A 14,409-nucleotide genomic window follows, 5' to 3' on the forward strand; every position below is an offset into this window, starting at 1 on the left:
AACAAACCACAACTTTCAATATTTTTATATTACACCTTTACAACATATTAGTCAGTCAGAGATTACAGAAGCAAGAATCGTATTTTATTTCACATACAGAAATGGGTAGTGATGACAAAATAGCAACAGTGAAGAGTATAACCGATGATGACAACGTCTATGATTGTAAAAGCGGATATGAATTACACGGAGGAAAAGAAAAGTGCTTGATATAGAAAATGAAGAGCATTCTTCCAACATTTATTTATAAAACCACAAATATAAGAATGAATGAATGAATGAATACAAAAAATAAGAATGAATGAATACAAAATATACTTACAGGTTATAAAACAAATACATACTTTTAACAATATGAAAACAGGATAAAAAAACAAGTTCATTTTGACATGAACTTGATTCTGTTGCATTTTAAACAGGATCCTGCCATTAAGTCCTTTGGCATTTAAACGGAATTCTGCCTAAGGTCCTTTTGCATTTCAACTTGATTCTACCATGAGGTCCTTGTGCTTTTAAACAGGATTTTTCCTCACATCAATTCTGGAATTGTTTGAGATCAGTGGTCCGGTGTTGAGGCTGGATCGGCGGGACTCTCTGCGTGATTTGGCAAATGGCAGAGATGTTGTCCCACTCCAAGGGTCCGTACCAGTCTGAACCACCCGGTTTACAGGCGTCTCCATGGCCACCTGCTGCTGTAGCTCCTCCATGCCGCAGGGGTCCTCGGTGGGGAGGGAGGAACGCCTCCATGTGGCAGGGAGAGGTGCGTTGACCAGCTCCCTTATTTCCTCCCGGGACCTGATTGGTCTCTCTGGCTCCCCTGGCCCTCCCCTACGGCTGTCGTCTGGGCCTTGGCTCAGCCTCTCCACACTGCCTATTCTGCCCTCAAAGACTGGAACTGCAACGCAACATATACAATAATGAATATTCACATGCCTCACAGCCCAGCACTGAACAGGACAGACTAAGAGGAATACTCAGTCAAACACTGAATACTTATTATCCCCTGACAGATGTGCATATTTTACATGAGAGATAGAGCAGATGTCTGAGTATTTGAGCAGATGAGGATTATTTGAGCAGAAATCAGAGATTGGATTGTTTTTTAATACCCATACCTTCTGTTGTTATCTTACCTACATTATGTTACATTAATGTACTTTACCCACTGACTAGAGCGATTTGAAAAAAATAACAATAGTATGTCCCTATCCAAAATGAGCCATACATTACCCTTTCCCTGCTCCATAGGTTGGCTGGTGTTGCCACACAGCTCCCTGAACCGGTTGCTCAGTTCCAGGTTGGCAGTCTTGTAGTGGTTGAGCTCTTTACTGAGGTTATGGATCCAGCCTTCGTACTGCCTCTGCCTCCCCGCCAGGCCCTCGTCCATTTGCTCTGTAGGGAAGTAAACATCAGGTGGACCACAACAATACCTGAGGAATACTGCGCTGCAGATAATGGGCCTGGTGACTGTTATCACACTGGGTGTGGGAGGGTTGAATGGGAGGTATAGACATGGCAAACTGAATGGAGATAAAATATCAATAATATATATATATATATTTTTTTAAAGATATGCGTAGTTGTGCCTGGGTCTCATTTTGTTGGCTTGAGGTGGAGCAAAAACGGCAAATGTGCCTAAATCTTTGTTGAAAACAAAAAAATGTTGGTTATATTCTGACATGTTCTGCCTAAATCCTACAGGTGTGTGCATTTATTTGTGTGTGAGGCCCACCTCGGCACTGCTGCAGCAGTAGCTGTACACTCCTCTCGTGCTCCTTCTGCTGCTGTGTGAGTCTGCGGTCCGTGTCGAGCTGCGTGCGGTCCAGAGCGTTCTCCAGCCACTGCACCAGCTGCAGCTGCTCCTCACCACGCATCTCTAGATCTGCCAGGGCCAGCTGCAGCTTACGCTCCTCCTCCCGCAGCGACACCACCTACACACACAAACAACTTACATTCCCTATCTTTCTCTCACTCCATTTCCATGCTGCTTTGAATCATAATGGAGATTTGCTGTATAAACATAGGCTATGCGGCCATGTATTTGAGCAGACACAGTGAAAACCACAACAGTAGAGAAGAGGGCCACACAGACAGACCTTGTCAAAGTACTTGCAGAGCAGTGCACGGGTCTCTGAGGCAGACAGGTAGCTGAGTTTGGCCATGAGGTTCATCTCCCACTGGGAGAGCATGCTGGCAGAGGCCCTCATCTGCCTCTGTCTCTGGGTGATGGCCTCGTTCTTATACTCTATAGCCGCGTCCAGAGCCTCGATTGCCTCGTCCAGCTGGAACACAGACCGCTCCTCCTGGGGACAGAACAAAGAGAACCACAGGGGTTGAAATGGGGGAGGAATACAGGCACACACACAATATACCAAACTACAGGGGCACCGCTAGCATTGACACTCAGTGCCTAACACGCCAAACTACAGAAACTATACAAATACTACGTATGGAATGAATCCACAGAGAAGTGTTAGGGCGGTGTTAGAAGCTTCTGTAAGCCTGTAGGGTCTCTGACCTCTGGTGAGAGCAGACTACCCTGCCGTAGTTTGTCATCCAGCTCCACTCTCTGTTTGAGCAGTGTGTCCTTCTCCTGGCGCAGGTTGTTGATCTCCTGGCGGATCTGCTGGGAGTCCTGGGCACTGCTGCTGCGGAGCAGGCCATTCCTCTCACTCAGCTCCCGCTCCAGAGACTCGATACGGCCAGACAACGTCACCAGGTCCTCACTGAGGGCCTACGGGGAGAGAAGAGATACACTACAGTTGAAGGAAAGACGCTACCCGGCCGTACTAGATTTATGAATGATTTATCAAATAGAAGTACAGAAAATCATTAAATTGACAGTGAAATTAACTTGGCAAACCACTATACCTGTAGGGCCACTGAGTGTGTGGGGCCTGTTTAATGTGTGTGTACCTGACTGGAGCGGAGTCTCTTGGTCTCCAGGCCACTGCGTTCCTGCAGCAGGGCCTCCTTCTTGGCTAGGATCTGTTCCCTCTTGGTCAGTTCTCCCTCCAGGTCCTCCAGTCCTTTCCTCTGCTCCAGAACACTTTCCATCTCCTCATCCAGCCAGCGCTTCTGCTCCTCAATCTTCTGCACGCACGGGAACACATGCAGACACAGTTCATTTGGATCCACAATGAAACAACGTAGTACAGTACAAAGGAACTCAATATTTCAGAAGTAACACACATTGCCCACAAAGGGGCACACACAGCAAATGTAGACACACCCCACATCTGAAGAACATTCAATAACAAGACAAGCCATTTTGCTCATTGGAAGCTCGGAAAAGAACAATTAAACACTTGTAAATCTATAACTGACAGGCAGCTGAGAATTGTTGTTGTTGATTGCCCATCATTCAGTGTATTGATCTATATCGCACCTATCTCCATCACACAGACTGCCAGGTCTCTTACTCTCTTCATTAAAAAGACCATGCTAAGAGACCCACTAAAACAGGCTTTCTCACAGAGTTCAGTATGGTGGCCGCGTATCACACTGGTCTAGTGTGAGTGTCAGTGTGAGCTCTGGGCCTGTCCAGGCACACTAGTTAATGACTTGAGACTCTCTCCACTCAATGTGTACTATGAGTGTGAGATATAAGACACACAGGGGAAACTCAGCTGCATATAGTTGCTGGGGGATACGAGGCATTTTTCATCTTTCACATTTAACAATGCAAATAAAGCCTTTGGATGTTGAAACATGCCTTTTGGCTAAATATGTAGCTAATATGTAGTGTAAAACCACATAAAATACGTGAAACGGCTGTAGAATTACTCTATAAATGGGGTAAAACTACTGCATAGAGGTGAATGAACATGGTTTGTATGTAACATCTATATAAATGCTTCTGAGATTCTATGCCTATTGTATAACTGGTGGATAAATACTTAATCAACTGTTTATATGTGCTATATACATGCTTCATAAGCATTGTAGAAGACCCATGTCACACCAGTTGCTCCTCCAGTGATATGACAGAGCCGTTGCTGCCGCTGCGTCTCTGTCTCTGGAAGGCAGCAATCTCCTCCGTCTTTATCCTCAGGATCTTCTGCTGCTGTTCATTCTTTATCTCCAGCTCCTGGGGAGGGAGGGATGGAAAGAGGGAGGGAGTATTCAGTAAAAACAGGGATACCAAGGTAGGCAGGCATCATATTTTATGATTCTGTCCACAGAATTTAGGCCCCAGTGGAGTGTATGGAATACGCTATGAATGCAAATTAGTCATGTGATGCCATGTGATCACTGGAGACGTTTGATGTGACAAATGCCAATCTGTAAAAACCACAGCATTGTCCTGCTCCACTCTGTTTCTTAGCAGGTATTCTACATTCTCCAGGGCTGCACCTTGACTCTGTGCGTGCGTCGCTGCATCTCTGTCTCCAGGCGTCGTTTCTGTTGGCTCTCGTGTCGCAGACGTCTCTGCAGCTGCTCCTGCTGCTGCCTCATGCCCTGCACGCTGCGCTCCAGCTCCGAAACACGCCGCTCGCTCTGCGCAGACAGCAAGGCCAGCCGTGCAGTGTCCCTCTGACGCTGGCTCAGGACCTAACGCGCACACACACACACACACACACACACACACACACACACACACACACACACACACACACACACACACACACACACACACACACACACACACGAACAAACCGACACAGGCAAATACAAACATCCAGTATGAGCAGACACTAACTGATGTTACGAGTGTACAGTATGCATTAGTGTAGGAGTCTGGCTCAGACAGACCTGTACTTTGTTCTGTGCTGCAGCTATCTTCCTGCGACACTCCTGGGCCCTGGTCCTGTCAGTGACACCGCTGGTCTCCTTCTCATGTTTCTCCAGGTCCTGAAGCTGTCTCTGGGCCTCCTGGACCTCCTGCCTGGCCTGCTCAGCTTCCCCCTCCAGGGCAGAGATCTTACGGGTGTACTGCCTGTTCAGAGCCTGGGCGTCCTTACCTACAGTAACACACGATAACATCTGTCCCACCACTCCATGGTACATTGCGTATTGTTTATGGGGAGAAAACAGGCATGTGATTGCCATCATATAGAAAGCCAGGATAGGAATGGTCGTAGGTATGTACCTGTTTTGACCAGTTCTCTGATGAGCTCCTCCTTCATGCGGATGGTGACAGACAGCTCTCTGATTTTCTGCTGGGCCTGTAGCAGCCCCACTGAGCTCTCCCCTACACTGGAGTTGGCTGCACAGAGAGAAGGGGATGCAAACACATGTTAGTGCTTCCACAGTCATAACTTAACTTTGAATTAGTTGATTTAGAATTTTATTAGGCCTCGTACTGCTGTGGGACTCACATGGTCGCCTGGTGGAGAATTGTTCAGAGGCAGGCAGCTGAGACAGGAGACCTCTCCCTCCAGCTGCTGATCCACCCATGATATCTCTCTTAGTCCAAGTCAGATTCACGTGTCTAAGAGATACATACAGTAGCCATCAATGACCTAGACAGTCAATGATGCTTGGGCATTCTATAATCTGCATGATCTCACTCAGTTTTAAATAAAGATGTGATATTCTCTCCATACTTCCGTCTGTCATGGCTCAAGTTGACGTAAGTGTCCTCCTCCTCAGAGTCCTTCACCTCTCCCCCTCCCAGGTCCTCGTGGTCATAAGAAGATTGACCATAACCACACTGGATCTGGTCACCAAACGAGCTGCTCTCCACACAGCCCAGTGGACCAACCTACAGCCAACACAGTCACACTCATAGCACACAGCGACATACACTGTGGAACACACTACTGATTAATGTTGAGACTAGAACGTCATGCCTGTCTGTTGGTGAGTCCATTGTGGGAGTGGCGTATGGAGCCCTGGGGGGCGGTGTGGGGGCGTGGTGTCAGGTGTAATCCTAGCCCCGGTACACCTGGCCTTGAGAGCAGACACTGCAGCTCCACTATCACATCCTGCTGCTCCTGCAGCTTATCACTCTAGGGGAGAGGGAGAGAATATAACATTGAAACAATGAACAATGTTGATCATCTCTCAAGATGGAAATGATAGGAGGCAAGTGAGGACAGACTAAGAAATGAGACAAAATGTATTTGTTTTTATTCTTTGATGATTAGGTTTCTTCCTAGGTTCTGGCCTTTCTAGGGAGTTTTTCCTAGCCACCGTGCTTCTACACCTGCGTTGCTTGCTGTTTGGGGTTTTAGGCTGGGTTTCTGTACAGCACTTTGTGACATCAGCTGAGAAAAGAAGGGCTTTATAAATGTATTTGATTTGATGATTACAGTGCTGTCATGTTGAACACCAAAATGCCAGTAAGAAGTCAAAATGCTGTGTAGTTCTGACCTGCTGTTTGTACTGCTCCATGGCATCCTCCAGAGCAGCCAGGAAGTCTGTGTTCTCTCTCTCCAGCTGCTGGACCTGGCCCTGGAGCTGAGCCACACTCTCCTCCCTCTCACGGCCCAACTCCTCTCCACCATTCTCTGCCTCCTGTGGGGTTCAATGACAGATACATTATGAATCACAGAGCACAACAACACTTCCTGGATTGTTCGGTGAGATGATTGATGCTTTACCACCATAACTCCATCAGGTTGTTTGAATGTTTTAGGATAGGATGAACTTGGGCTGGGCGACATGGCCAAAATATCACATGACAATATTTTTCTAATTTTTGACAGCATGGCGGTATTTGACAGTATTTTCTAAGTATGTTTTATGAGCAGTGAAATCTCTTTCGTCATATCTTCCTCTCGGAACCTTCTCTGTGTGTGCCGGGTATCATTTATCCACGAGAAAATACTTTCGACCACTAGCGTTGGGTGCACTAGTGGATATCCGACGGATAAATGTGGACCAAAGTGCTTAAAAGTATGCCACCATGTGCATACATATGAAAATGTTATCCATTACTCTGGCAACACCTTTACTTTGGTGAGCTACAACAACAAATTCATTTTAAGTGGATTTACTGGGCTTCTGCCATTCTGACTGCTTTAAACTCAAATCAAACTAGGAAAAAACTGACAGTGAAGTAGTCCACTTTATAGAACTGTTAACTTAGCACTGTATCAACATATCGCTATAAACAGCATTGTAAAAACCCATAGCAGTATACATCTGCTAGTGTTTACTGAATGACATCGCATCATCCAAACATTCCCACACCTTCCCTGCAACTCTCAAGTCTCTCTGCTGGAGGGTAATGGATTGGAAGATGAAAAGTTAACATTTCAGTAAGTGAATACATTGCAATTTGTTATTTACGTATTAATTTCACACATTAGTTTTTTCCTGCTTTATGTATGCATAAGAGATAACTAATTTGTGTGTAACAACAACAAAAACGTTTTAGCTAAAACCCATAGCAGTCCATACCAGTACACCTCAAAATACGATATATTACCCAGCCCTAGGATGAACCTCTTGTTGATAAGATCAAATATTTTGTTAAGTCTTTTCTTTGAATAAATTGGAGCTTTATGAATATGTAGTGAGTGATGTAGTGACTGTTAATGTGTGTATGACCTGGTTCTTGACAGCAGCCCTCCTCCTCCTCTGAGCGGAGGTGTCCTCGGTGGAGCTGCTCTCGATGCCGCTGTCAGGTCCTGAGGCAGTGGTCAGGCCGCTGCGTTCTTCCTCCACAGAACACAGCCAGTCCTTCACCCTCAGGACGTGCTCCGCAGACAGTGTCCCCTCACCCTGCAGCTCACACAGCAACCTGGGGATGGGTACACAGCCTTACATATTCAGACAACTACTCCTGAGTTCATTAGCCAAACAACACCCACACACATATGTCCTCACAATAAAGTGCACTTTGTTTATGAAACTGATTATATTACATCTAGTCAACTACTGAACTTATTGCCAATGATTATTAAGAAAAATAAAGCTGTTTCATCTCACCTGTATGCAGTGTCAGTGCAGGTCCTGTAGTGGGCACTCTGGGCTTGCAGTCTGATCTCTCCCTCTCCTGGGTGCGAACGCTTGTCTGGGTCCAAGCGGGCGATGATACGGGTCTCTGAGCGTTGACGGTTCTCTAGGGCCCTGCGGAGCGCCCGGATCTTCTGCTCCAGTCCCTCCACACGGTCCGGCTCTCCTCGGCAGTTCACAGTGGCCCGGTTCTGGATGTTGCGGGCCCGCTTGGCATAGTTCAGTGTGTTCAGGCTCTCGTCAAAGTCCGCAGAGGAGGGGCTGATGCATGCAATCATCAGCGTCTTGGCGTTTCCTCCCAGAGAATCTTTCAAGATCCTGCATACAGATTTTAAATGTCATAAGTCAATCGGGGGAAAATAATTTGCAAAATAAAAGAAGGAGGAAAGCAATATATCCTGCACACCATTTTATGAGTCCCCAAATGTTAGAGGACTACATACCTGGTGATTTTGGAGTCCCTGTATGGTATATGGGTGCCTCTCCTCTTGGGGTCTCCCAGGGCTCCTATGACATTCCCCAGGGCCAGTAGGCCACTGTTGATCTGGATGCTCTCCTTCAGCCTCTCCCCTGTGTTCCCTGTGCGGAGGATCCTCTCCGACCCTGCCAGGTCCACAAAGTGGAACTTAGAGGAGAGGATGTGAGGCCCGGTGCCTGTGGTGGGGTTACCATGGGCCTGGGAGCCGCCGCGGCGCTGGTCCATGTGCACGCTGAAGATGGTGTGTGAGCGGCTGGAGTGGTGATTCATCTGGGTGGCGCCTGTGTGTCTGGCTGTGTTGCCAGACTCCAGCAGGCTCAGCACCTCGTCCAGCCCCTCCACCTCACACTCCTTCACCCCGCACAGCACTGCAGGGAAGCGCACAAACATGAGCACAGACAGAGCCATGAATAACTAACACACATGACTTTGACTACTCCCTACCCTCATGTTGAAATTTAAGATCCCTGACAACACAGAGAGATGCTTGTTTGTGATAAATATTTGTTGGAAGAAAAAAAATCCATACCAATGTTGCCCTTATCATCCTCTCTGATGTGGATGTCCTTGCTGGCTGTCTCCACCTCCAGCAGGTCCCTGAAGTCCTCCTTGTACACCTCCAGGTAAGACACTCGGACAGAGAAGTCACTGAGGTCATTCTCATCTAGCAGCTTGAAGACCTCAGCCAAAGCCCTGGGGACGATGCCCTGCTCCTCATCCCTAAAGGAAGCTACACACAGACACTGGGTTCATATACATATATATAGCCTAGTAACCTCTGAAGATAATTAAATATGTACGTATATAAAACCATTGCCTGCAGCTTTGCACTGTTTTCATTGAAGGAACACGTACCTCTGACATACACATGCACCACAGAACTGATCTAATATAACACATACTTCATCTCACACAAACACACACGCTCTGTGTTATAACCATAACCCACCCACACAGCTTTGCCATCTCACACACCAGTAGATCAGATGGCAAGCCTGTCTGGTATGGACTGTTCCCGCAGGCTGTGGCAGCTGAATTGTAGGAAGTGCAGTTGGCTTCCAGGACGGGTGTGAACTCTCTGCATATCAGCATTTATATGTCACACACCAGAAGACGTGCATCCATTCTCCGCTCCTCTACACTACAAGCTAGTACATCTCCTTTGATTGGACTCAAAAGCCATAGAACAAAAATTATTAAATGACCAAACATTGCAGGTAGCAGGGAAGAAACCAGAAACTCACAAATGTTGGCCTCTCCAATAGTGTATGTCTTGCCAGAGCCTGTCTGTCCATAGGCGAAGACAGTGGCGTTGAAACCCTGAAAGAAGGCCTCTATGAGGGGCTGGACACACACAGCGTACACCTCCTCCTGGCAGCTGTTCTCCTCAAACAGGAAGTCACAGTGGAAGTGTCGGTCGTGACCCAGAGTGACCCTGCGCTGCCCAGGGTCAGCAGTCATGCAGCTCTCGTGTCTGTGTAGCAGCTCCTTGGGCAGCAGGGGGCGCACTCGAACAGCGACCTGCACCGCCATGTCCTCCGACCTGCCATGGCCAGGAACTTTGGGAGACATCGCTGACAGGCTGGGCTAGCTGTCAGGGGTCCAGGAGTCCCTTCAGGGTTTCTGGTTTGTGAGTTCAATCATCTTAGATAGGACATCCTACACAGGCCAAAATAACCACAATCAACTCATACACTCATACAGAAAAACCCCATCAATAATCCTCATACAGAAAATATGTTAACATTCAATGTGATCCATGTTGGAAAGAAATAAAATGTGTGAAAGAAAGAAAATACCAATAGAAAGAGGCACAGCAAATATATTGTGTAAATAATATATTATAAACTGGGTGGTTCAAGCCATGAAGGCCGATTGGCTGAAAACCATGGTATAAAACCATCTAATTACATTGGTAACCAGTTCATAATAGAAATACGCTTTGTGGTATATGGCCAATATACCACACCCCCTCGGGCCTTATTGCTTAAATATAGGCCTAGCTCTATCGTTATATAAACAATGCCATTGAGTCCATGCTATGATGGGAACTTCATAGATGGCATTGTTATCTTGTCATAATAAAATAAGCATCTAGCAAAACAAGATGTGCTAGTCATTTGATGGCTAGTCATCTGCTAAACAGCACATCCAGTCTGAATTTGTTTTGGGGATTTGTATACATTAATTAGCATAGAAAATATGTCTGACGTCTTGGCTGCAAAGTAAACAAAAACTTTGATTTGGAACTCGCACAGCCTGCAGGCTAGCTTTAGCTACACACAGGATGGCATAGCTCTGGTCCTTTGCGTGTCCATTGCATATACGAACCCAATCAATGATTTGAAATTTTCCAGAGATCTGTATATAATGACGAGATGTTCATGTCTCCGCCCTAATAATGGGAGTCATTGTCCCAAAGGTAGGAAGACAGGCGACAAGTTCAGGTAAATATTAGCCCATACATACTAAGGCTTCGCAAATTCCTCTCTGACACCTATCCTTTTTTAAATATTTTTTTTATTAACAACAAATCCATTCATAAAGCACATGAGGGAACACAAGCATACATAGATTACAAACAATAGAAAATCGAGCTAGGGGGTACAATATCACATTACAATTACACAAGGACCTTAAGGGACATATACTTACAATTCTAACAGCTTTTTTGTTAGTAGAGCTTTTAACCGTCTTAAAATACAGTTCAATTTCTTTTTGTAGGGTACGAAAATGTGGTTTTCTGTTTGTAAATTTACATTTGTGTATATGACATTTGGCCAAAAGAATAATGAAATTAATTACATAAAAATGATTCCGCTTATTTCTATTGTATGTAAAGAATCCAAACAGTACATCTCTCCACAATAGTGTAAAATCTTCATAAATGTGTTCAATTATAAACCTACTGATGTCTTGCCACAGTTTTCTTACATGCATACAATGCCAAAGATGCACAACTGTTTCTGGGTGGTCATTACAAAAGGAGCAATTTGAGTTGATGTTTTCCTTAAACTTCTTCATATAGTGGTTGGCAGGATAATATTTATGAATAATTTTAAAGGAAACTTCCTTAACTTTGTTAACAAGTAGGTATGTGTGTGGCAACATCCAAACTTTTTTCCCAACACATATTATCAATAAATCCATTCCAATAAGGCATGACATAAGGTATAGATACAACATCCTGCTGAAACAAAGATCGTATTGCTCTGTTGTTGAATGGACCAAAAGAGAAACAAATCTTTCCTACTGATGAGTCAACAGGGTCAATAGAAGGTAGGCTCTGAGGGTCAGGTCTTGACATGTTCCTGAATAACATAGCAACACCTGAGGGAATGGCATCTAAAACAATTGCAAAATCTTTAGGTGTTATAGGGACCTTGTAAAGTGATAAGAATTCTTTATAACTGAGTAAAATACCCTCTGCATTTACCAGTTGGCTCACCAATAGGATATTATTTCTGAACCAATATTCTAAAAACAGAGAGGTATTTTTATACAATATATCCCGATTATTCCATATATAATATCTGTGTGGAGAAAAATTGTGTTTATAAATTAAGGACCATGACAAGAAAACAGAGGTTCATGGTCTCTGACCCCTATCCCAAATAAAATACTTTCGACCACTGACGTCGGATGCGCTTGCACTAGTGGCGATCTGTCGTATGAGCGTGGACCATAGTGCGTAAAGGTATGCCACCATGTGCGCACATAAGAAAACGTTATCCATCACTCTGGCAACATCTTTACTCGGGGTTACAGCAATGGTATATCGATGCCAGTCACTAAACAAAAGTCATTTACAGATAAAAACAACACTCAGACTGAAGATGTTAGCAGATTATCTTTATGGCTACTTTGTGTGATGTATTGTTGTCTCTACCTTCTTTCCCTTTGTGCCAATAATGTTTGTACCATATTTTGTGCAGCTACCATGTTGTTATGTTGTGTTGCTACCATGCTGTGTTGTCATGTGTTGCTGTCTTGCTATGTTGTTGTCTCCGGTCTCTCTTTATGAAGTGTTGTCTTGTCTCTTGTGATGTGTTTTGTCCTATATTTATATTGTATTTATTTTTAATCCCAGGCCCCCGTCCCGCATGAGGCCTTTTGGTATAGGCCATCATTGTAAATAAGAAATCGTTCTTAACGGACTTGCCTAGTTAAATAAATAAAAAATTACCAGCCAATTCGTTGTCATCGCGAGATGGACCAGATCTAATGATAGTCTCGGTAGCTAGCTGGCTAACTAGCGAGGAAAGTAACTTTTGTTGCTAACTCACTAGGGTTAACTGGCTAACATTGTTTTACGAGAACAACAAAATACATACGTATACCGTAACGTTAGTTGCCAAAATAGATAATTTGGTTGAGTATCTTCACAGAACGCCATCGTTAGCTAGCAGAATTTGGCCAAAAAAAGTTAGCTAGCTAACATTAGCTAAAACGTTTTTATTCTTGTTACACACAAATAAGTTATCCCGTACCTCTTATGCATACATAAAGCATCCACAAACAAATGTGTCAAATTAATACGTAAATAACATATTGCAATGTATTCACTTACTGAAAACTTTAACTTTTCATCTTCCAATCCATTACCCTCCAGCAGAGAGACTTGAGAGTTGCAGGGAAGGTGTGGGAATGTTTGGATGAAGTGATGTCATTCAGTAAACACTAGCAGATGCTCGTCCAAAGGGTTTCGACTATGTGGTGGCACAGATAGAACATATATTTGGGTATACATCCATGACCGTAAGTTACTTTTTCGTAGCAGGTTAGGATAATTAGGTTTAAGGTTAGGAAAAGGGTTAGCTAAAATCCTCTACTAGCGTACTATGAAAAGTCTCTTCCGTTCGTAGCTGTACTGTATCTATTCACAACCCGTCCCAAGTAATGTGCTGAGCGTGTTCAATTGAAACCGCTCTGGTCCAATGACTGTAATCAAACAAACTATGATTCTGAATCTTCTCCGGTTTTTTACATTTGAATAAGACAGGAAAAATAAGAGTACTCTCACAAATATGCAGTAGGTTATTTGGCAGTTTATCCTTCAATATTAAAACATGGTTAATCATAGTCTCATTATTATTATTATTATTATTATTATTGCAATATCCACATGGTTATTATGTTATCTGAATCAAACCGCTTCCCTTTTTCCACATTTTGTTACATTACAACCTTATTCTAAAATGGATTAAATTAAACATGTTCCTCAATCTACACACAATACAGCATAATGATAAAGCAAAAACAGGTTATTAGAAATGTTTGCAAATTTCTTAAAAATGAAAAACTTATACATAAGTATTCAGAACCTTTGCTATGAGACTTGAAATTTTGCTCGGGTGCATCCTGTTTCCATTGATCATCCTTGAGATGTTTCTACAACTTAATTGGAGTTCACCTGTGGTAAATTCAATTGATTGGACATGATTTGGAAAGGCACTATAGTTCACTATAGTTTTTCTGTTGAGTTTCATAAATGATTGGTGCTACACAGCAAACGCCACAGTCTTTGATTTTATTCATACTTAATTTTGAAGATTCTATTAGACAGATTACTGCTTGTGCGGTCTTTGTTGGGGATGTAATGCTGTTTTCTACAGCATTGAAGGTCCCCAAGAACACCGTGGCCTCCATCATTCTTAAATGGAAGAAGTTTGGAACCACTAAGACTCTTCCTAGAGCTGGCGGCCAGGCCAAACTGTGCAATCGAGGAAGAAGGGCCTTGGTCAGGGAGATGACCAAGAACCCGATGGTCACTCTGACAGAGATCCTCTGTGGAGATGGGAGAACCTTCCAGAAGGACAACCATCTCTGCAGCACTCCACCAATCAGGCATTTATGGTAGAGTAGCCAGACGGAAGCCACTCTTCAGTATCAGGCACATGAAAGCCCACTTGGAATTTGCCAAATTGCACCTAATGGACTCTGACATGAGAAACAAGATTCTCTGGGCTAATAAAACCAAGATTGAACTCCAAGCATCACGTCTGGAGGATACCTGGCACCAT

General features: G+C 44.2%; 1 protein-coding gene across 3 annotated transcripts; it reads right to left on the minus strand.

Annotated features, from left to right (window-relative positions):
• Positions 1-62: 62 nt before the first annotated feature.
• LOC118393919 (kinesin-like protein kif7) lies at positions 63-13,291 on the minus strand. Of its 3 annotated transcripts, none has more exons than XM_035787126.2 (20): positions 12,957-13,291; positions 9,631-10,045; positions 8,916-9,116; positions 8,352-8,754; positions 7,882-8,226; positions 7,501-7,693; positions 6,319-6,462; positions 5,796-5,954; positions 5,550-5,707; positions 5,322-5,434; positions 5,093-5,209; positions 4,756-4,964; positions 4,357-4,554; positions 3,965-4,090; positions 2,917-3,090; positions 2,519-2,734; positions 2,097-2,303; positions 1,733-1,931; positions 1,231-1,392; positions 63-895 (listed from the first exon to the last, which is right to left on the minus strand). In XM_035787126.2, the coding sequence occupies exons 2-20, from the start codon at positions 9,956-9,958 to the stop codon at positions 513-515; spliced, it is 4,035 nt and encodes a 1,344-aa protein (XP_035643019.2). In that variant the 5' UTR covers positions 9,959-10,045; positions 12,957-13,291; the 3' UTR covers positions 63-512. The 3 variants fall into 3 exon arrangements, with proteins under 3 accessions (XP_035643019.2, XP_035643017.2, XP_035643020.2); XM_035787124.2 differs by having other exon boundaries at positions 2,917-3,093; positions 12,957-13,290; XM_035787127.2 differs by lacking the exons at positions 9,631-10,045; positions 12,957-13,291 and adding an exon at positions 9,336-9,611 and having other exon boundaries at positions 2,917-3,093.
• Between the last annotated feature and the right edge of the window lie 1,118 nt (positions 13,292-14,409).

The sequence above is a fragment of the Oncorhynchus keta genome, chromosome 14, assembly GCF_023373465.1.
Source record: "Oncorhynchus keta strain PuntledgeMale-10-30-2019 chromosome 14, Oket_V2, whole genome shotgun sequence".
NCBI classification, from domain to species: domain Eukaryota; kingdom Metazoa; phylum Chordata; class Actinopteri; order Salmoniformes; family Salmonidae; genus Oncorhynchus; species Oncorhynchus keta.

Excerpts from the sequence above, each read along its gene's own strand:
- LOC118393919 (XM_035787124.2), bottom strand. The coding sequence starts at position 9,958 with ATGTCTCCCAAAGTTCCTGGCCATGGCAGGTCGGAGGACATGGCGGTG. Across the intron at positions 6,463-7,500 it reads GGGCTGCTGTCAAGAACCAG|GAGGCAGAGAATGGTGGAGA; the intron begins GTCATACACACA and ends TGAACCCCACAG. Across the intron at positions 896-1,230 it reads ACCTATGGAGCAGGGAAAGG|TTCCAGTCTTTGAGGGCAGA; the intron begins GTAATGTATGGC and ends GTTGCGTTGCAG.